The 23,069-nt window shown below is 37.2% G+C and overlaps 1 protein-coding gene across 2 annotated transcripts in view; it reads right to left on the bottom strand.

Moving 5' to 3' along the window:
• sfmbt1 (Scm like with four mbt domains 1) overlaps positions 1-23,069 on the bottom strand; it is a 79,352-nt gene that overhangs the window by 19,485 nt on the left and 36,798 nt on the right. For both annotated transcript variants that reach the window (XM_062047188.1, XM_062047179.1), the window contains exons 2-10: positions 14,988-15,046; positions 14,807-14,901; positions 9,496-9,739; positions 4,679-4,767; positions 3,932-4,184; positions 2,090-2,187; positions 1,895-1,996; positions 1,642-1,801; positions 1,401-1,483 (exon numbers count right to left, since the gene is read on the bottom strand). In XM_062047188.1, the coding sequence (XP_061903172.1) occupies positions 1,401-1,483; positions 1,642-1,801; positions 1,895-1,996; positions 2,090-2,187; positions 3,932-4,184; positions 4,679-4,767; positions 9,496-9,739; positions 14,807-14,901; positions 14,988-15,012 (1,149 nt within the window). In that variant the 5' untranslated portion in view covers positions 15,013-15,046. The remainder of the gene's footprint in view (positions 1-1,400; positions 1,484-1,641; positions 1,802-1,894; positions 1,997-2,089; positions 2,188-3,931; positions 4,185-4,678; positions 4,768-9,495; positions 9,740-14,806; positions 14,902-14,987; positions 15,047-23,069) is intronic.

The raw sequence follows: 23,069 nt of genomic DNA, 5'->3' as shown, positions 1-23,069 counted from the left end.
ATGTGGATGCCTGTAAGTAAATGTGTTGCTTACAATTTAAAGCATAACAATTGGCTTAGTGACAGCTCTTATCTCAAAACACTCTTAAGTTGGGGCACTTCTTAAAGGGGGTGATATTATGATTCTTTTTCTACATTTAAAACACTTCCTTGCGGTCTAACTAACATGTAATTGTAGTCCTATGGTCAAAATATTGCATAGATTATGTTTTACAGATCTTCTTCAAGCTGCTTTCTGACAGTCTCGTTAAGATGTGGCTTTTGTTGGCGGTCTTATTTACGAGCCTCCACTTCGACTGCGTCTTCTCCCTGTCATATTTTGTTGTAGTTTTTAGCGCTTCCATAGCAAGTCTTCTGAAAGATTAAGTTAGAACTATACGCTGCTTTGTTGGGGTGTCAAAAAAATAAATATTTTTTAATGAAATGCAATTCGTATTTGTCCATCCATCCAGTTTCTACCGCTTGTCCTTTTTGGGTTCGCAGGGGGCTTCTAATTTGTAACAATTCTTAAATTTATTTTAAAAAATAAAACGTTGATTTAAAAAAAAGAAATAATAATAAAAAAATATGTTTCTCCTCCAAATCTGTCCTATCCAGCCACTTTAGCAAACTTTATATTTGGGTATAATTTTCTTTTAAGTAATATAGAAATGTATCAAAGCTGTTTATCTATTTTATGGAGGAATATAGTTAATCGTAGAACTGGCACCTAGTGTTCTAAGTATTGATTTTGAATCGAGAACCGTTTTGAATTGAGAATCGATTCTGAATCGAATCGTTACCCCCAAAAATGTAATCGTATCGAATCGTGTGGTGCCCAAAGATTCACAGCCCTACTAATTTTTATGAGAAATGGCAACAGCGGAGGATGCATGTGCATGTACGAGCCAGTCTGCCCCACAACAGGAGGATAGAGGAAAAGACGTAGCTTATTGACTACATCGTCGGACTACAATGGCATGGGGGCGCAAAGCACTTTGGTTACATTTTTACCATACATGGACAATCCGCCGACGTCACACCCGGCGAAAACGTCACACCTGGCGCAAATGCCAAACGACTTGTTTGTGGGAAGTATGAAGGAAACTAAGATTGTTTTATACATGTACATATCTTTGCATGCCTCCACAGTTTGATTTCAAATGTTCAGGACTTAATACAGATGTCAAACACACAACAGCAGGTACTGTCAGGTTAGAAAAGTTGGTTTTGCCTAATAGAGCCCCTTTAAGTAGAGGTACCACTGTATGGATAACATGAAAGAATGCAGGCCTCCTAACAAGTACCTTTCGCATGCTGTATTCCCATAACAACAGAGAAATATTAGTAACCATTAATAGCATTCACATTTGCTTGTCACTGACACTTCCTTACTAGATGTTAAAGGTGATGTTGACTTACATTTGGGAAACAGTGTTGAGGAGCTGCCTCGGCTTCACAGTGTTTCAGGTAATCTGCCCAGTCGAAGTCTGGACCCTGGTACCCTGTACACGACACAGAACATAGAGAAGACATTAATGGGGGTTATTCAGAAAGATGGGACCAATGCAAGTTGGAGTGAGCTCCTAGTGAAGTTAGTATATCAGTATGAGTGATCTTATCAGGTCTTGATTATGAGGAAAACTATTTGTCTATAACAGACCTGGTGGTGGGCTAAGGGGGAGTCCATTTTTGAGACTCCACTGTGCAGGAAAGATCCCTGGACTGTTTCTGTGGCACAGGAAAGACCGCCCAGAACCTTCAGACTCCTCAATGCCACAAAGGTCATCCATTGTCACCAGGAAGTATAGCTTATTATACACCTAAAGATAAAATACATATTTTTAAATGTAGTTTTTCTGTTCATTTGACATGAACAAACACGCATTTGAAAGCCAATGGACTTCTTATATTACCTTGGCGACAGTGGCGGGCCTGATAGATATAGGAGCGGCAGGGTCGACCGCTTCTAATTTCATTCCTTCTTTGAAACAATGCGCAGCGATGACAGGCTGGTCCTAGGACAACCACACAAGAGCAAAAACCTCTCTTAGACCATGTTGAATACACAGTTCACCAACTCTGTGCTTCGGACTAACTGTTGTCAGTACCTTACTGAGCTCTGCTGTCAGAGCTTCATCCTGAGGCAGGTCAATGATCCTCTGCCTCACCTCCTCCCACTCTTCCTCTGTTCGCAGGGCCATCAGTCCTGAAATAAACACACACAAATCAGCCGGAGAAACTACTTAATAAGTGTAAATAAAATCATTGTGTTTTTTTTCATTAATATGTTAGGATACGTTATAGCAAGGATCACAAACACCACAGTGCAATCTTGTTGTAAATATAGAGTATTAGGGACACACAATGTTTGACTTTAGGTTTAAAATGGCTTTAAAACAATACTGCCTGAATGCTGCATCAGAATGAAGGAACACGATGCGGAGTTGATATCGCAATTAACACTTTTGAAGAATACTTTTGAAGTCTTGAAGAATATCAATCACATAAAACAAAGCTGTCATTTTAAATAAAAATAATTTTCAAAAACCACTCATTCTCTAGTGTCATGACTATTGATGTGCATTAGTAACTGAAATAAAATTAACATACTACAAGACTCCTATTTATAGTGCCTGAATTAAATTTGCCCTTCTATTTTATCCAGTCCAATCCAATTTAGAGAGCACTTTAAAAAGAACAAAAATACCCAAGTGCTGTACAGAATAATGAAAGAGAAACATAATCAAAAGCACATGCATTAACAAACAGAAAACAGAAAAAAATATATCTAAAAACAATAAGTTCTCTCTTCAGAATTTGCACACAGCCCCTGATGTTTGTATGTAAAATATTTTTTATGTTCAGTGTTTGAGGTGAGATAAAAAATAACCCAACAAACCAGAACAATAAACGTTTTATTATCTAAATTCAAGTTACAAAGGTAAATATATATTATTACAAAAACAGTTATAAAACACTTAAAGAATCATACGTTTACTAAAATGAATAGTAATCGTACTCGGGGTGGAATCTTTAGGCACCTCACAATTCAAGCCTATGGTTTTATTATAAATTTACGATTTACCCTAAATTCATATGTATGTAAGGCTCATTGGGTCACTTCTGGTTTTCAGACAAGACTGCACACAGCATAGATGTATAAGACTAGATATGTGTGCACTGTAGCAGTTTCTTAAGCGACGTGCCTACGTAGTAAACAATCATCCTTGTTGTTTTAGTTTCCGTGCCTTCTAAAACCACGGCATTCCCAGACACTTTGGACCCAGTGGCCTAAAGCAGAACCCAGCTCAAAGAGGTGTCATACCTACCTATTCATATCTATGGCTTACAGTGTTGCTGAGTGGATATTATTTTCTACTCTAACTTAATAATCCAGCTGGACTTCTGTTGAAATGTAAAAATAACTAATTGTTTTTGTTGTTTTGCTACTTTAAATGCAGCTACCTTAGCGGTTATCATGGCTATGTCTTCTTTTGCTGTGTTTTTTCCTCAGTGTGTGTCCGTGCTAGTGCCGCATTTTAGAAATGTCTGCATTACTTTATTTGACATTTTTTTAATTATTTAGAATTGTGACGTATCTAAGAATTGAATATATTTTTACCACCTCTATATCATACTGGAATAAAGTTTGAGTGAATGTCAAAATGTATACGCAAACAAAGGCAACATAAGAGGAAAAATACTTGACTTACTTTATTCTTGTAACTCTAATACGTTTCATTTTTCTTTTCAGTGTGCCCTTTATAATCTGTAAACTTTTAACTCCAATACTTAAAATATATACCATCAAGCATTTTTTTTCGGAATAACATTAGTGAGAGTGCTTGACTCTACCAGCAGATCAATAACATTAACATATTCAATGTTCTTCTTTTGTTTTCCAAGAATAAATAGAATTAGTAATTGTGAGCCATGTCGGAGCCACTGACCGGAAGGAGGCCTGAGGGTGCAGGCATGCTCTTGAGCCCAGCCGGGTGGGTGGAGGCGTGGGTGGAGGTAAAAGAGCCAGAGGGTTGCGGGTGTGTCCGGTAGACCCTCGGTGCCGAATAGCCGCAGCTTCAGTCTTCCTCCGACGTTCTCCTCGATCTTTGCAGCCCAGGCCAGCCCCGGGTCAACACTGTCCTGCAGCTCCACATAGCACCCGGCGCTCAGCAGCTCCATTGGGTCTCGACCACGCTGAGGCTGAGAGATATGGGAGTTAAATGTGGACATGCGAGTGCACACACTAAAACAGTGTACTGTACGGTGAGGACATTTCACACTGAATGTGTCTCATGACTAAGTGGCAGAAGCACAGTCACTGAAAAACAAATATCAGCCTCTAAATATTCCCAATAAATCTAAAAATTGGAGATTTTAATGGTTTTTGCTTTCTCTTAAAAAGGTTGACAAGGTATTTATCCACCGGGACAATACAATATAAAACAAACATGACAGTAACTAAACAACTTAGGGTACAAACTGTGACTTTGCTCTTATACTAAGGATGGTTTTATTTTTCCTCTTCCTCTTCCTGTAATTTTACAGCAGTTTCATTTTTACCAGTCGGCAAATCAGTAGTGTTACAGAGGAACGTTCTTGGCACAGACACACAGACGAGAAAGAAATGCAGCTCCAGCTCCACCCAGCAAGTGAGTCATCTCTGTAGGGCAGCTGCTGCGATTCCCTCGCCTTACCATTTCCAGCAGGCTGGCAGGCGCGCTGCACTCCTCGGCCAGGACCTTCTCCAGCAAAGCCTCCCAGTCCTGGCGCTTTTCACGCACACCTGTGGTGGAGTCATACATACCGTACATAAAGACATTTAGCATCCAACAGAACAGTTTGGACTTGCATCAATCAGCTGGAAGATCTATCTACAATATCAGATTTCATTTATCATATTAGATGTAGCTAAAACAATTCATCAAGCTACACTGTTGAAAGGATAAATCCACTAATTAATATTACATATATTTAGGGATGGGTACTTTTAACATTTGAACCGATACGGTGACAATTCCCGGTACCTGGGAATCGATACCTGTCCTCAACATACCTTTGTGGAACTTTTTTTGCACTATCTTGATTTTGTACACTTCTGACTCTCATTTGCAAGTATTATATCGTAGACTTTGCATTAGGGCAACAACGATTAGTCGACATAGATTTGTTATTGCTGACCAGTTGCTTAAAGTAGCTGTAGAACGGAAAAGCAAGTTGATTTTTAATGTTTAATTGTGTTTTACTGTATCCATTAAACCATATACAATTGTATTTCCAATCCGCAAAGTATGTGAAAATACCGTCAAAACATCACAAAATGCCACAATTTCAGACGGACATTTTGAATATTCCGCTTCGAATGTCTCTGGCAATTTCCGTAAATTCGAGGTTAGATGACGTCACAAATGGAACGCTTCTGCACTCTGACCAAATCAGCAGATCAGTCATACCGGAAATATGCAAAAATAAGAAAGAGATGTGCTGTCTATCATTCAAAATACCTGTGCTGATGCTGCTGCATCGTGTCTCAGCCCGTCAAGGTTATTCTACATTATATATCATGCCTCTCATCTGGATAATAGGAGGATTTAGCCATGAATCTAGAAGTTGTTCATCTGTGACATTCAATTTATACCCGGAGATAGGGACAAAAACACGACAACTGAAGACGGTGTCTGCAGGCAGCAATTTTTCCTTTTAACCCTACGTGAAGATTATGAATATATTTTAATCTAAATGGGAAAATATGAACATTCTATCAGTCGGCATCGCTGTGAGAGCAGACATTTTACAATTAGGCGATCGTTTTATTATGTTCGCAGTTTCTATTTCTTGTTTAGCACTTAGCATTACTGCTACATGATGCTATACTGTTTTACTAAAGCTGGATTTGTTTAGCACACATCTTCTAAAACTTGTAGCTCACACTCCTTATAGTCAGGCTAAAAATTATAAGGTTTTTTTATAAGGTATTTTGATCATATCTATTTTGTCGCAAACTTTGAAAGTCTTTGGGTGGTATAAATCAGATATATGTGATAATAGCTTCAAGATAAAGGCAACTTGTTTTTCCATTCTACTGATACTTTAATGTAATTGTAATTGATAGACTGGCAGGAATGTTCATGTTTTCATTTGTATTCCTTTAGGTCAGGGGTCGGCAACCCAAAATGTTGAAAGAGCCAAATTGGACCAAAAATACAAAAAAAACAAATCTGTTGCAAAAAACTATACACCTCATATTAGTGTTATAATGAAGGCAACACATGATGTAAGTGTCTATATTAGCTATATTAGCCTACTATCAAAATTACTATTTGTCCCAGGCGAATGCAAATCTTCGTTGACAGAAATGTTGAAATGTAATATTTATTTTACACATTTTTACAAAATTGGAAAACATTAGTAAAATGGAGGCTTCTCAGAGGGTGAGATAACTCCTGGAAGTTACTGGCTTAGAATGGCCAAAGGTATAGATGTTTGTTTCCAAGTTAAAGGAAAGCAGGCTGTCTTCTTCGAATGGATTTATTACAATCTTTGCAAGCTGTGTAACGTTTGCTGTGGTCTATAACGGCACACAAACAACTGTCATAAATGCAGCCAATATTGCATACAGATAATGTGTAAAATTAAATACAGAGGACATAAGTAAAATAAATTTAGAGCTCAAATATACCTACAAACAAGGCATATTGATGCTAGCCTAAATAGCATGTTAGTATCGATTAACTTGCAGTCATGCACTGACCAAATATGCCTGATTAGCACTCCAACAAGTCAATAACAACAAAGCTCACTATTGTGCATTCACGCACAGCATAAAATGTTTGGTGGACAAAATGAGACAAAGAAGGGGTGACATAAAACACGTTTTACTGTGGCAGCGTGGGAGAAAGTTGCACGTAAACGAACTACGGTGAGTTCATGGACTGCCGTAATTAGTAGGAAAAAAACGGCGCCCGCCAAATACTCTCATCAGTGAAGCATGTTTAATACAAACAATGGGATTTCTAACAATTAGGAAGGTTTGTGCCATGTTTGTCCTCCTCCAGGAACCATATTAAAACAAAACATTTATTTTTTCCCCATCTTTTTCCATTTTTATACATTTTTGAAAAAGCTCCAGGGAGCCACTAGGGCGTCGCTAAAGAGCCACATGTGGCTCTAGAGCTGCGGGTTGCTGATCCCTGCTTTAGGTAAATAATTGCAGCTAAATAACCCCAACAATATTGGAAAACAATACTTTGGTTGTACTGCAAGTCATGTTTACAAGACATCTTGCACTTTAAGTCTGTTGATTTATTTTTCATACTTTGTGTGATAAAGTAAAACCATTCATTAATCAGTCATTTATGTTTGTTTCGTTACCATTGAATTTATTATAATTTTTATTTTTTTATTTTTTTATTTATTTATTTTTTTAAAGTTTTTAAAATTAGTTAAAATCAAGTCGCGGACTCAACGTTACACTGAAACGTGTACAGCAAATCATAAGCAATAATCGCTGAATAGTCGACTTAAAATAATCGTTCATTGCAGCTCAACTATGCAGGCATCTGCAATTCCAAGACGTTAGATGGCAGTAGTGTATAGAATAAGGCAGGCCTACTCAACTGGCTGCCCGCAGGCCATATACAACCCGCCAAACCCTTTAATTTGGCCCGCCGGACATAGGCTTGATAAAACCTTTCACACTAAGGTGGCTCATGTATGCAGTATTCGCGCTACCCCGCAGGGGGAAACAGCGAGGTATATGTGTCACAATGAAGCAGCTGTAGAGAGAGTGCAAGAGGACTACTCATCCAACCCTAAAAAAAAATCTAAATAAATGGCGAAAATCAGACATTTAACAACAACTGGACAACAAAGTATAAATGTTCTGCACCGAGCAAGTGCTCGAGTCATTGTTTCCTGTCGGACGTTTTAAGTGGCGGACACAGTGTTCGAGACAAGATATTTATGTTTGTTTTGTATTGCTGACTTCGTAATGTCTTTTGTATTTGTGGTTGTGTTGTTTTTTTGGTATGAGAGTAACTTAGGCGAGCGCTAAATTTGACCAGTAGAGTGCAATAATGCTACACCTTAGGTTTAATTGTGATGAGTCACATATATATACATTGTGTGCAATGTTTGATGTAGAACATTGTTTAAATTCTATACGCGTAAACATCTGTAGTTTATTGTGTGAATGTATTAACACTAAACCTATTTTATTTATGTAAAATACACAATGGACATTATTTATGTGAAACACTCAATGGACGTTATACTTTTGTAATGTTCACTTTAAGTCTATATTTGTTTACCTAAATTAAGGAAGAAGTGTCAAGAAATAAATCTAAAAAAGGAAAATTATTCAAAAGTGGGAACATCAATCCTCAATAAAACTTCTGGATCTTTCGTTTCTTCATGCTGTGAGCTATCTGTCTAGCTGCACACGCTGGAAACGAGTAGCAAGGGCAGAATAATTAATTTAGTAACAGTGCATTGTGAGTGTTGATGTGTTTACTTTGCAATTAAGTAAATGCAGTTTCCAAGGAATATAACCAGCGGGGGCCCTCTTCATTATGTGGTTGAATAGTACTGGACTACAGTGTGTTGCCTAGTTAGGAAGTAGTCTTTGCCATGAAGCTGAATAGGCCCGTCTAGTCTTATTCTGCGCCCTACAAAGTGTTTGTACCGTAAATTTTGTACTTATTACACACCAGCTGTTTGATCCGAACATGCCTCCTTTTTCAATACCAAATTTCGAGGTGGTAAAATTGCCATGTAAAATAGCTAATACTAATATGGCATATGGCAAAACGAATGTAAATTAGCATCGAGCTAGCGCATTTTGGAAAAGTGGAGCCTTATTTATCATTCAAGCTTTTTCTATCAGACATACTTACATTATTGGCATGGATTAGCCCGCTGAATTGGCTCTGAGTGCTGCTTGAGTGATTGTTTGCGTGCTAAGTGCTTGAGCCGACGCCGAGACTACGAGTGGCTAGATGTGGTTTGATTTGACGTGAATCGACACTTAGTACCGGCGGAATTCCGACGGTCCCTATATAAGAACATAATTCCCTACATCCCTACATATATTACATACTATAATATAATGGATATAAGTCTGTAGTGAATAATGTATGTGTGTGTGGTCCATTTGGTTCTTTGTAGAGAAAACTGTGTTTGTTTTGCATTTGATTGTGCAACGGTGCAATTGGAGCAAACAAGCAGTGCTGCAAATACACAAAGACAGCAAGACCAATTGAGCTTTTTAGATTTTGATCTAATCACAAATACAAAATTGTCTCCCAATTGGCATCATTATGGCTTTTACTTCTCTTGCTTGATGCACTAGGGCTGCTGTAAAGCTTAAGATCGAATTGTCTAAAATGTAAGCTGCAGCTGTAGAATATAACAATACCACAGCATCTAATGAGATGGCAGTGAATTATCAACAAATGCAACGCAAGTTAAATTCCTCCCTAAATAAGAAAGTCAAAAAACTGTCCAACAGTCTCACCCTCTGGGGCTCTCATGGTCTTTCCATGCTGGCGGCTCCAGCCCAGCGGGTGTAGGTCGGCGGTCATGATGTCACACCAGAAGTCAGCACTGCGGTTATCCTGGTATCCTTCATAGCGGAGCAGCAGCAGCTGGCCACATGTAGTGATGATACTGGCCACCCAATAAGGACCGTCAGCCTCCGAGCGCACACACACCTCTAACTTCATGCCTGGAGTCAAGCCTGTCTGCAGACCCTGGTCCACCTGAAACCAACATGATGCTTACATTCAGGAACTTATGCTCAGAAGGAAGTAAATTCAAGAACTGCTAATAACCAAATGATGCTCAAAAAGTGTGAGTTTGCTTTCGGAGATCAAATGGATAAGAGGTTTGTGCCGCTCCATCCACTTGAAATTTGAAATGCCTGCTCTGTTAATAGTATTTACTAGTGTTTGTGCATCATTGAGTTAAACAGCCTCAGGAAAAATGTGGCATGTTTTTTAGAGGGGGATAGTAGATCTTGAAGGGAGGGCAGTGAGTTGAAATACACTACTGGAAAAATGTGTTTGGCCTTGTACCAACCAAGAGATAAATCTTTGTATCTTTGTGCTCTTGGGATGTAACGATATTTAATGTCACCAAAGTTATCACGGTATTGTTGAATGTTCTCAGAAAGTACTACAGAAAGTAAACAATTAAGTATTTTACTTAACCTAAATAGTAAATAGTCACAATATATTTTCCTTTATAGAATAAACATTATGTTTTGTATCAAGTCTGCACATGTGCAGTAACATGGAATAGTCCATTGCTGGAGAATGGAGGGGGGAGCTGTCAAAACGATCATGACTGACTAAAGCAGGGGTCCCCAAACTTTTTGACTCCGGGGGCCGCATTCGGTTAAAACAATTTCGCCGGGGGCCGGGTTGTATATATATATATATACATATATATATATATATATACATATACATACATATATATATACATATACATACATATATATATACATATACATACATATATATATATATACATACATACATATACAGTATATGTATATATATATATGTACATATGTATACATACATACTTACATACATACATACATTCATACATACATATATACATATGTATGTATATGTATATATATTCCTCACGCACTAATCGACTGAAATTGACCCAACACTGCGGCGCGAGCGTGATGATGTCACTTTATCGATGGGAAAATAAATTTTTAGACAATATGATTTGCCTGAGCGGCTAGGAGACACCGAGAGTAACAAGCTGTAGAAAATGGATTAGAAAGGACAGATTTTAAAAAATAATAATTAAAGAAAAAAAGAAAAAACGTTTTTTTTTTAAACTTGGGACTTCCTGCGGGCCGGATTTTGGATGCTGGGCCGTAGTTTAGGGACATCTGGATTAAAGGGTAACTGCACTCTTTTTTTTTTGCCTATTCACAATCATTACAAAAAGACATGACAACGGATTTTTTTTTTGCCTATTCACAATCATTACAAAAAGACATGACAACGGATATCATTCTTTATCTAAATGGGAATATCTGAACAATCGTAATAGTCGTCATCCGAATGACAGCAGACATTGTACAGTAAGTGATGTTTTATTATGTGTGTTGGCTCTCATAAAGTCTGCAGTGAGTAGAAATCAGTGACGCAGTGGGGGAAAAAAGCAAATGTGATGCATTTTTTAAGTTATGCGCCGCTTATTCTTAAAATCAAAATATGTAATTATTAAATGTTAATATAAATGTGCCTGTTTTTGTCAGGGCTGTATAAACAGAATAGAGCAGATCCCATAGGCTCCATTGTAAGCAGACTTTTGATCGCATGTTTTTAAATATTTGAAATGCATGAAAAAAAATACATCTGTTGTCTTGTCTTTCATTATGATTGTGAACGATAGGCAAAATAAAAATAAAAAATGCAGTTCTCCTTTAAGCATTTTCCTGTATTTTAAACGCATACATTGAGACAAAAAAAAAGGTTTTAAATATAAGAAAGCGTTACTAATCGTTTTTATTAAATGATTGGTGGCTACTACAAATCCTGGCAACTACCAGTACCTGTTTTGTCTAATGGTAGTATGCCCCATGTAAAGGTCTTCACATCTCTCTGGACCGAGTCTGTAGGTTCAATGTGTATAAAATTAAATAGCTTAGTTGCTCAGACAGCCATGTGTTTGGAAAAAGTTTAAATTGGGGCATGATATTTGTAAAGTGGAAAGACGGTAATTAGGTTTGCGCAATATAGACAATATAAATTATATGAATTTCACCGACGATAGAGCTTTTAATACTATGGTCATATCGTGATAATGCAAGTTGGTGACACATGCTAGCTGTGTCCTGCAAATTTGACAGCGACAAGTGAACAAAGGCGTCCTCAACGCCATTTAGCATCCTCGCTAACGGCTATCATGCCTCCATAACGCAGCTTCTAAAATCACAATTTCTCGCCTGCATAGCGGCAAATAAACTAAGTTTCTTACACGTATCATTATCACTGGAGGAAAATTAATAGCTAAACATGTTACATTACACACCATAGGATGATACAAAAAAGCATAGCCGACTCCCAAGCTAGAGGTCTTGTTAATGTTAACAGGGGTAGGCGGATCGATACAAATATCGACAGTAGCGATACCAAGTATATATCGACAAACATGATCGATACTAGAGTGATTAGACCTATATTTTTTATTACCACAAAATATATTTTTTTCAGTTTTGTTATCATTTACAAACTCAGGAAATAAGAGTCATTAACGTTTTTTTTGGTAACACTTAAGTATGGGGAACATATTCACCATTTATTAGTTGCTTATTAACATGCAAATTAGTAACATATTGGCTCTTAATTAGTCATTATTAAGTACTTATTAACAGTGTTGGGTTAGTTACTGAAAACCAGTAACTAGTTACAGTTACTTTAGTTCAAAAGGAACTCAGTTACTAACTCAGTTACTTACACCAAAAAGTAATGTGTTACTGTGAAAAGTAACTATTTAGTTACTTCTTTTTTTAAAGCTCCCATTAATGCCCTTTTAGCCTTCATTTCAGTACTGTTATTGCAGTGGAGAATAATACAATGTGTTAATCAACTTGACATGCATTTGCATCACTGAACTCTGCTAAGCAATGTGGTCTACATACAACACACAAAGACAAAGATATGTTTCAAAGGGCCAACTTATTTCAGGCCAGAACAAATTGACAAAACTATTTTAAATAGCTGCAACATAACATACATAAGTAACAAACAGCATAATAACAACATAGCTGTAAACGAAATACGTACTTTAACTTTATTTTTACATACCAAAGCCTAACCAGGCGTTTTTTCTCTCAAGGAATTCTGAAATAAAATCATGTCTGAAGCCCAGAACACCCTACACATTTCCCCAGTTTTAGTTTAGAGATAAGGAAATATTGGCCTGGCCCACTAGGATCCCTCTTTATGTTTGTGAACTTTATTTTTTATACATTTAGAGTGATGTGATAATCAAACATTCTAGAAGTCTAGAAATAAAGAGTATATAAGAGAATTGACAGAGTGTGTGTACTATAATTCATAATAACATTGATTTTGATTCAATATTATGTTTTGAGCAATGACAGTTTGAAAGAAAAAAAAACAGCTTTGTTTTATTAGTCAACATTGTAACGTTTTCTAAATTACATTTCACCTTTAAGCTTCTTTATTTCACTTTTGTTATGTTTTTGTTTGTTTTAATAGTAATTTTAGAAAGTGCTGTGGGCCTTTAAAACATTAGCTGTGGGCTGCAAATGGCCTCCGGGGCACACTTTTGACACCCCTGCTATAGATAATAAGAAATTTAATCTGATAAATCTATCGATAAAAAGCTGAGCCTGGCGACGCATGCGCGTTAACAACTCTCTCGCTCTGTCTGTCTCCCCCCCTCCCTCACGAATGCGGCTGCGCGCACCCCTCCCCTCCCTCCCTTCCCACACTCAGACACACACACACAGCGCGGCTCCGTGTGACACAAGAGATTCAGAAGAACGACACCGTAGCGCTGCCACAAAACACACTCAGATCTTCTGTTTCAAGCCAATACTACATAAAAAGTAACGTAAAATAATGCAGTAACGCATCATGTAGTAACGGTAACTGAGTTACTGAATATAAAAAATAACGCGTTAGATTACTAGTTACCGCCGAAACTAACCGCGTTACAAGGAAAAGTTAGTCCCAACACTGCTTATTAATGCCTTATTCTGCATGGCTTTATTATACAACAACCCTAACCCTAATCCTAACCCTCTAACCCTAACACTAACCAAATAACTCTAAATTAAGTCTTTGTTACTTACAATATGTTCCCCTAGTGTCCAAATAACTTTTAATTAAGTCTTTGTTACTTAGAATATGTTCCCCATACTAAGGTGTTACTGTTTTTTCTTTTGTTTAATTATTTTGCATGATCGTTTTTATTATTAATGTTTAATATTGATATTTTGAATGTCAATTGATATTGCTAAACCACCATCTTGTGTTTTTGTCTGATTATAATTGTGATCAAAAATGTAATCATTCACTGATCTTGAACATTTTAAGTATTAATATCATTGGTATTACCAATACTGCTACTGTAACTACATAGTATTGGATCGATACCCCAATTTGTAGTATCGTCCAAAATTAATCAAGTAAAACAACAGAAAATTAAACCATGTCACAACAAAAAGTAACCAGCTATTAACATTAAATTAGCAAGTAGAGTAATAATAGTTTTGAGGAAAAAAATACAACTGTAAATTACGTAATATGTTACTGCATACGTTAGCAGCTAAATAAGGAGCATTTGTAACCAGTTTGAAATGGTTTTATCATCATTTATATATGTCAAATCTAATATATTGTGATATATATCGTTATTGGAGGAGGCTGCAATAAATATCGCAATATACATTTTAGGACATATCGTCCATCCCTAAACATAACGTGTCTTGTATTCATGTTAGCATTTAAACTAGGTATTGATAGCTTTCGTCGCCAGGAAAAAAACAATGACACTAATCTGTGAGTTTATTGAAGTTATCATTTTACCACAATTTTAATTTGAAACGGAAAGGGTTGGAGGTTTTACCATGGTTTATCATTACTACCGCTTAGTAAATGTTATATCCTTAATAAATGCTTACAGAATGTTTCTGTATTTCAGTGTATGATAAGTTAAATGCAAGGTTCCTGCGACAACAGTCCAGTTTTCTGTCCTTTTCCATGCCATTTCTTTGCATATAACTTTGTAATATTTACAGTGAAAAGGAAGTGAGGTCTTACATGTTTGAAGGCGTGATGAGGTACAGAAGCAGCACCGGTTTCCTCCAAATAATCATCCCAGTTGAAGTCGGACACATCCTGAGCAGAGTCTCCGTCTGGAAGAGACAAACACACATTTTCCTTTTATAACTCGCTTTCAAAAATATGACCGTGCTGTTAACACAAACAAAAGCAATCCTACCAGACTCCAGCGACTCCTGGCTCATGCTGGTATCCTCTCACAGCCACCAAGATTAGGAGCTATGGAGTAGAATAGAGGAGGATTACCATCCATCACATGTAAATGAACGAGGTATGGTCCAAAAACACAATTCGTCAATCTGCTCCATCTGAATCCTGCAATTGTTTTCATGTGATAAGCATATTTAATTAACAAGCAACAAGATGTCTCTTGACAATGCCAGGTGCAACCTAAATAATGCGAGGCCTTCAAAACACAAACGTACTTGCTAAATCTAATGCTCGATAGCAGTAATAAAATGACAGGACAAAGTATACAAAATGGCAATGTAGTGACAGGGATGGGTCCCGTTCACGAAAAATAAAACGGTGCCATATCTCGATATTTCTGTTACAAGTGAAGTCACGTCCGGTTGCAGACTCACTTGGCAGGCAAACAACCACTCAAGCAGCACTCAGAATAGATTCACTCAGACTGCCTTTATGTAATGTTGCAATTTCCCATGCCAACAAAGCTAGTATGCCTGATAGAAAACACTCAAACGTACAATATAGTAATGTTATGGTTGAAAACAATACTGTTAGCCCTAAAAGACTATGAAATATTAAAAAAAAAAGTTCAAACCTCAATGAAGAAATACCATTTTTCTTATTTTGAGCATAGAGTTTTTACAACATTCGAAGGTGCTCTAAATTTAACTGACATAAACAACAAAGCAGAAGAACAACTGTGGATTGTGTAGGTTCTTTGCGGGGAATATAATCACAATTTGGTTAAATCACCATCAGTCTGCAGTCAGAAAGTATGTAAAATAAAATGTTGTATCTAGCACAGTATAGAGCTGCAGCTATTGATTATTGTAGTAATCTATCGAATAGACCGTTCAATTAATCAAATAAACCCATAACCTCAATGTGTATTTTCAGGAAAATAGTTTAAATAGATTTTTCTGCAGCATCCCCTTCATTTTTTTTCTAATATTTGTCCATCAGCGGTCTCATGTGCGCTCTATTGCAGCAATCGATTGATAAGTTTGTTTGTATAATCGAGTAATTGAAAAAAAAAAAACACTTTCTAGCCTCAGTGTGTATTTTAGGAAAAATTGGTGAAATGAACAACAATTTTTCTGCTTGCCATAACCTTTATTTTTTTCGTAGTAAGTCCACATAATCAACATTGGAATCACACTTTTAACATTTTTGCATTAATAAAAAAATACAAAAAAAACAATTTAAAAAATCCAACTCTTTGCTATTTTCCGTCACACATATTATGGCCACCGCTCTCATGTGTGCTCTATTGTAGCAGCCATGTAAAAACTATATTGGCATATCTAAAGTTCCGGGCACTTCATGCGGTACAGATTTGATTAATTCTTAATAGTTATACCCATCCATCCATCGCTTATTCCCTTCGGGGTCGCTGGAGCCTATCTCAGCTACAATCGGGCGGAAGGCGGGGTACACCCTGGACAAGTCGCCACCTCATCGCAGGGCCAACACAGATAGACAGACAACATTCACACTCACATTCACACACTAGGGACCATTTAGTGTTGCCAATCAACCTATCCCCAGGTGCATGTCTTTGGAGGTGGGAGGAAGCCGGAGTACCCGGAGGGAACCCACGCAGTCACGGGGAGAACATGCAAACTCCACACAGAAAGATCCCGAGGCCGGGATTGAACTCACGACTACTCAGGACCTTCGTATTCTGAGGCAGACGCACTAACCCCTCTGCCACCGTGCTGCCATAGTTATACCCATTAAACGATTATTCGAAGCATTCCATGCGGTGCAGATTTCCAAATTTTTTATAGCAACAGAATATTTCAATTAGTCAATACAACCTTAATTGCAGCGGCCGTGCGGGAACTAAGTGTGCATTTTTAAAGTTCTGGGCACGCCACTCATATCAATTGTATTAGTTACACTCATTAAACAGTTAATCTAAGCAATATAGTATAAATCAAAGCTTTTTTGTAATTATATTCATTCATTTCGATTAATCGTTACAGGTCTACTAATTGCAGCAGCCATGTGGAAACTAAGTCTACGCATTCTAAGTTCCAGGTATTCAATACATATCAATTTTTATTAGTTACACTAATTAAATGATTAATAAAAGCATCATAATATAAATCTAAGCTTTTTTTCTAAATGAATTAATCGATTCAATTGATTTTGAATAATCGCTAATTGCAGCGGTCGTGCAGAAACTAATACCACTTATATAAAGTTCCAGTCACTCCATGCAAATATATTTTTATTAGTTACACTAAGGGATGTCAAGTTATGAACATTTTCTATCACGGTTATTGTGACCAAAATTATCCCGGTTATCGTTATTATCGCAGTATTTTTAAATGTGCTAAACATTTTCAAAAAGTACTAATACTGAAATCTTTTAACCAAGTTTTATTTAAAACACAAACAACACATTCAAAATGATTTCCTTTGTAAAAGAAACATTATTGTAGATATAAAAAAAACGTTTTCATAGACCTCAAGTAGAAACTGAAAGTGCAAATGAACGCAACACAAGCATTATGAACAAAGTACTATGGCAGAAAAAAACCCAACATAAATAAATAAAATAAATGTGAAAATTATGCAAGATAGCACTTTATGGACATAATAGTTAAAAAATTAAAAACAATAAGAAATTTGAAAGATGGCACCTGAGGAAGACGTAACTGAACTTTTTGTCTATATAAATAAAAAATAGTATTAATGTATGAGATCTAGTCTTACACATAGGGCTGCAAAATAATAATTAAGATTATTTTTATCAATATTGAAATCACGATTATTGACAGAGTTGGAGTGGGGCGTGAACGTGACACCATCATGTAATTTGTAATGTCTAATAAAACGGCTATAGATACATATGTTATCCATATATTTAAAGACAAATATTTATATTTTTGTTCATTAAGAGTATCAACGTATCGGCTTTTTTCTCATTACATGAGGCCTTTATCTTTATTTTTACATTTTGTTAGAGAGGTGTTTTTTTTAAAGTTATGTACATTTATATGTACTAAATGTTTGTACATGTACAGTACATGCTGTATAGGGACAGATCCATTAAGAGTTTGAGCAGAAATATGTCGTATAGGAATTAACTACACACTATAAAACATTAACAAAATGCTTTGTCACATGAATGTTTTTAAAGTAATAACTTTGAAATTAAAAAAACCCAAGTAATGAAAAAAATTATGGTGTTTACTTTTTGATATCAATATAAAACACAAAACCGTTTGACTAATGAAAATAAAGTCTAATAAACAAGCTTTGTTCATCTTTAACAACACCATGTGCTTCAGCACAACAGTTTGGCCGACAAAAATAAACACGATTGATGCCTCTCACATCGAATACACAATCTTCACAGCCTGTGTTCAATTCGATGAGATGACAAAACATTTTAAGCTAATATTGATGTTATTTTAACACTGATAAAAGTTGCAGTTAAATAAAGGACGAGTGAGCATACCAGTAAACAAACTAAAGACTTTATAAACAATTTGTGGCAACGTTCCCGACACATCGCCTGCTGCATGTTTCCCCACGTCATTAACTCTCAGTCACAGCAGCTGATGGACGCAGTATTTAGAAAATAAAAGCAACATCAAATAGTTCTCTCCTTCGCTGCATACTTTAAGTGTGGGACAAATGCGTCTTTCTCCAACATTGTCCACACGTGTCGTCATTTAATAGCAGCAGTGCGCTCTTAAACGCACGCCAAGACTCCACGGAAATGAAGCAAGGGAAAATGAAGTTGAATCAATCGCTCGATTCTGTTTACTAAATGTACGTTCCCTGACTCTGTTTCCAGGAAGTAAGCACTGTTGCCTAAATGCATTAATAAATGACGGTTTTTCGGTAATAAAATAAGTAAACAGTATTACTAACCATCTGGAATTTTATTGCGGTTTATCATTTTACCGTTTACCGTTACATCCCTAGTTACACTCATTAACGATTAATCCAAGCAATTTATCATAAAGCAAAGCTTTATCCTAATTGATATAATTAATTTCAATTAATTGTTACGGCCCTAATTGCAGTGGCCCTGCAGAAACTAAGTCCATGTATTTAAAGTTTTGGTAACACTTTAGTATGGGGAACATATTCTAACTAACAAAGACTTAATTAAGAGTTATTTGGACACTAGGGGAACATATTCTAAGTAACAAAGACTTAATTTAGAGTTATTTGGTTAGGGTTAGAGGGTTAGGGTTAGAGTTGTTGTATAATAAGGCCATGCAGAATAAGGCATTAATAAGTACTTAATAATGACTAATTAAGAGCCAATATGTTACTAATTTGCATGTTAATAAGCAACTAATTAATGATCAATATGTTCCCCATACTAAAGTGTTACCAAAGTTTTGGGCACAGCTTTTTTAAAATCCAATTCATTGATGTAATCGTTGGAGCCCGAGCACACAGTTTACTTTTAAAATTGAGTTTGAAGACTGAATCCGCTTAGAAACACAAAGAAGGGGCTTTGACACGTCAAAGTGACCTGCAGCACACGTGAAATGAAATGAATTCAGGGAGAATGAATAAGGGGAGCGTTGGTGGGACCACAACGGCGAGCGGCGAGCGGGATGATGCTCTGTCAAAGCAGCTCCATTCAGACGGCCTGTCAGCCTCGTCTTTTGTCACCCAGGACGTCTCTATTAAAACCGGGGCCGACATCACACACCACCCCCTCCTGGCCATGGCGACCCCGGTGCTCCGCCAGGATCTGCGCCGCCTTTCACCCACGACCCTTCGCTCTGTCTTTCCACCCCCCCGCCAACATATACATACACAGCAGAGGGTCTTATTGTCCCCGGGGTCACACTCTCTCACGTGCGCGGGGCCAAAAAGAGCAGCAAGAAGAACCAAAGTTGACAGGCTCTATTATTTCATATAATGCTGATCTCATTAATGGACGCATCTCTATATGCTTTCACTGGGGTTTAGCAATCCTCCAAATAACATTACACTATCTCCCGTCATACACTTTTAAAGAAATCTTGGTGTTTTGACTGTGCTATTACAGCCCTCTGCAGCACCACTTTGACTTACGCACACAGGGGAAAAAGCCACTTCCCGTTTCATATGCCACAAATGGTGTGCAAAGAGCCCAGCGGGCAGCTGCCGACCAGCCTCAATCTCACTGCAGCACCTGAGTCTGGAAAAGAAAGGGGCAAATCCACCCACACATGTACACTCGCTACCCACGCATTTTACAAGCACTTTACTAAACCTTAGAATCCAATTCTCATTAGCACGTGATTAAGCGTTCTCTGCGCCAGCGTTCCCCGGCCTCTGAGCAGGAAGCTGCACAATCACAGACACCCACAGCGTTTCTTGCTAATGAATTGAAATTAACATCGTCTCACGCCCTTAGCGTCTGGTTTCTCTTTTTTAATGGGTAAAATTCCACATGAAATCGGTAACATCCATGCATTTTGAGGATGACACTAAACAAAACTAAAAAAAAGGCACAGATAAGTGGTTGGGGGGGTGATACTGCACTCTACTCTGCTGGCAAGACAAAAACTCAGCACTGATGCTCACCATATTACAACAAGCAAAATCCTACTCTTATTGTTAATTTGGTCCTATTGTTCACACTCATTAAGTTTACAATGTATGATTTAGTTTTTTTTCGTTTTCTTCTCAGTTATCGTACGGCCAAAATCCAATCTGCGTACAATTCCGTTAAAGCGGGTGCCCAAGAATGCACTGTGTCGGTGACTTAATTTATGTACTAAATTTATTGTTATGAATACATTTACACTGCAGGCTGGAGTGGCCCAAATTATTTGTTTTCAAAATTAGATTTTTCCCAGTTGAGTGTTTACCCTAGGACAGTGGTTCTTAACCTTATTGGAAGTACCAAACCCCACCAGTTTCATATGCGCATTCACCGAACCCTTCTTTAGTGAAAAATTAAAAAAAATAAACATTTCTAATTCAAGACAAAGTTATATGTTTTTTTTACTGGTGCACAAAATGTACAGTGCATGAACATGCCATTGTTCAAAGAACAAAACCAACACAGTGCATGAACTCACAACAAAATACACACCTGCAAATCAGTGTGACTTCTGCTGTTGCCTTTGAGAGACCAGTTCAGATATGCGTGGCTTCACATTGGCAAGTGCCACTCTCATGTCATTTTCACAGCAGTCTGTTCCTTTTCTTCGTTTTTATGTCCAGCATCCTCAAAAAGGATTGCTCGCAAAGATATGTTGTAACAAATGGTATAAAAAATTCCAGGGCTTAACTAATAACTGGATACTGTACTTTTCCATTTGTTGACACCAAAATGTTGAGAGCGTTGTTGTTCTGAAGAGTTTCTGTTGAACCTGGCTCTGCTGAATTTCAATGATTTGGTCGAGGTATTCATCATTGACATTTGCTGTCTCAACAGCAAACGTGAACGGCTGTCTCACCCATGCCGGATATGACTCTCTTGTAGGGAAATATCCGTCGAGAGACTTTGCAAGCTCATCGATGTGCGTGGCAATTGTTTGCTTTAGTTCCATGGGTACAGAAATGTCTCCGATTCCAGACACATCTCGTCACATGTTGCTCCACTGAATGCTCAAGGAGTTTTTGCGTTTGCTCACGCATATGGAAAATCAGTGGGAACATTGTTTGGGGGTATCCATAATACGCCGAGAGGGAGAAGTTTTTATTTACACGATGAGTCGGGTGTGTCTTGACCTCCGCGGTGGAGGCTCCGCCGAACCCCTGAGGCTGACTCACAGAACCCTTAGGGTTCGATCGAACCAAGGTTAAGAACCACTGGTCTAGGATATGGACGAAAAAGAATATATCTTAATATATTTTTATTTAAACTCGATATTTGATATATATCTCGATATATTTTCTCCGGTGAAAATATTTATATAGAGATATTAATTTTTGAGTGATATTCAGTGAAATTGAAGTGAATGACAACTGTACTGTAAAAAGTTAGTGGACCTTTTATTAACCCAGTTAGTCAAGATGGGAATTAACAGCACAGAAAATAAACTGTTTAAGTAGCACAGAATTACATAACGTAAATAAAATTAAAAAACAAAGAATGTATAGATAAAATAGAAACATATTCTTTCTACATAAAATAAATACCATAGCTGTGCAAATAATACAAAATGTATTCAACTCAGATAAAACATTTATTTGCAGGCAGGCACTTTTTAATTCCCAGTCGACGATGTAATGGACTGTCACACACGTACGGTTCTGTGGTCCTACTAGACCACATGTCTGTGGTCAGCGCAAAGTAAGTGACTTGACTTAATTGTGCGACTATAATATTGTTGTTAGTTTCAAAATGATTCAACTATTCAATGTCAAAACAATAAGAGTAGAAATAATGAACAAAATGTCAGCTACTGTTTGTTGTAAAACACCAATGCAAATGAAATGTAGCATTTAGACAGGCTATGCTGTAGCAAAAGTCATCACATGTCCACAATCATGTGTGTTCTTAAATGTGTATTCCAAGTCGAGAGCAGTTTTGATTTGGGCTTACGTGGTAAACAACTAAAATGTTGGCCATTGTTTTATCCAGACGCATGCATTTGTAGAAGCATTGTGTGTTTCCTGGATGTCGTCTACATCGCTAAAAAAAAATCTAAGGAAGAGAATCCCTCTGCCATCTTCCACTAGTTTTTTTAATTTATAAATCGCCCGCTTGAAAATTCCCTCCTTTCTTCATCGACTCTTTCGTCTGTTGTGATTTCCCCTTCCTGGTTCCTGGACCCGCCCTATGTTGCGTCTGATTGGCCTAATCTCAACCAATCGTGACTCATCATAGTAAACAACCAACCAATCATGGATGTTCTTACAAATGCAAGCACGTCTTACTACAAAACAAAATAAAAGTCGGCACCATAGATTAGGGATGATGTTTGATAAGAAATTATCGAGTTCGAGCCTATTATCGAATCCTCTTATCGAACCGATTCCTTATCGATTCTCTTATCGAGTCCAGATAGGTTGTTGTATATGGAAAAAAACACAATATTTTTTTTTAACAAAAGCTCACTTTTATTTATCT

The sequence above is a fragment of the Entelurus aequoreus genome, linkage group LG01, assembly GCF_033978785.1.
Source record: "Entelurus aequoreus isolate RoL-2023_Sb linkage group LG01, RoL_Eaeq_v1.1, whole genome shotgun sequence".
Lineage (NCBI taxonomy): Eukaryota > Metazoa > Chordata > Actinopteri > Syngnathiformes > Syngnathidae > Entelurus > Entelurus aequoreus.
Note: the sequence above shows the minus strand (reverse complement) of the source record. Positions and strands in the feature narration are given on the sequence as shown.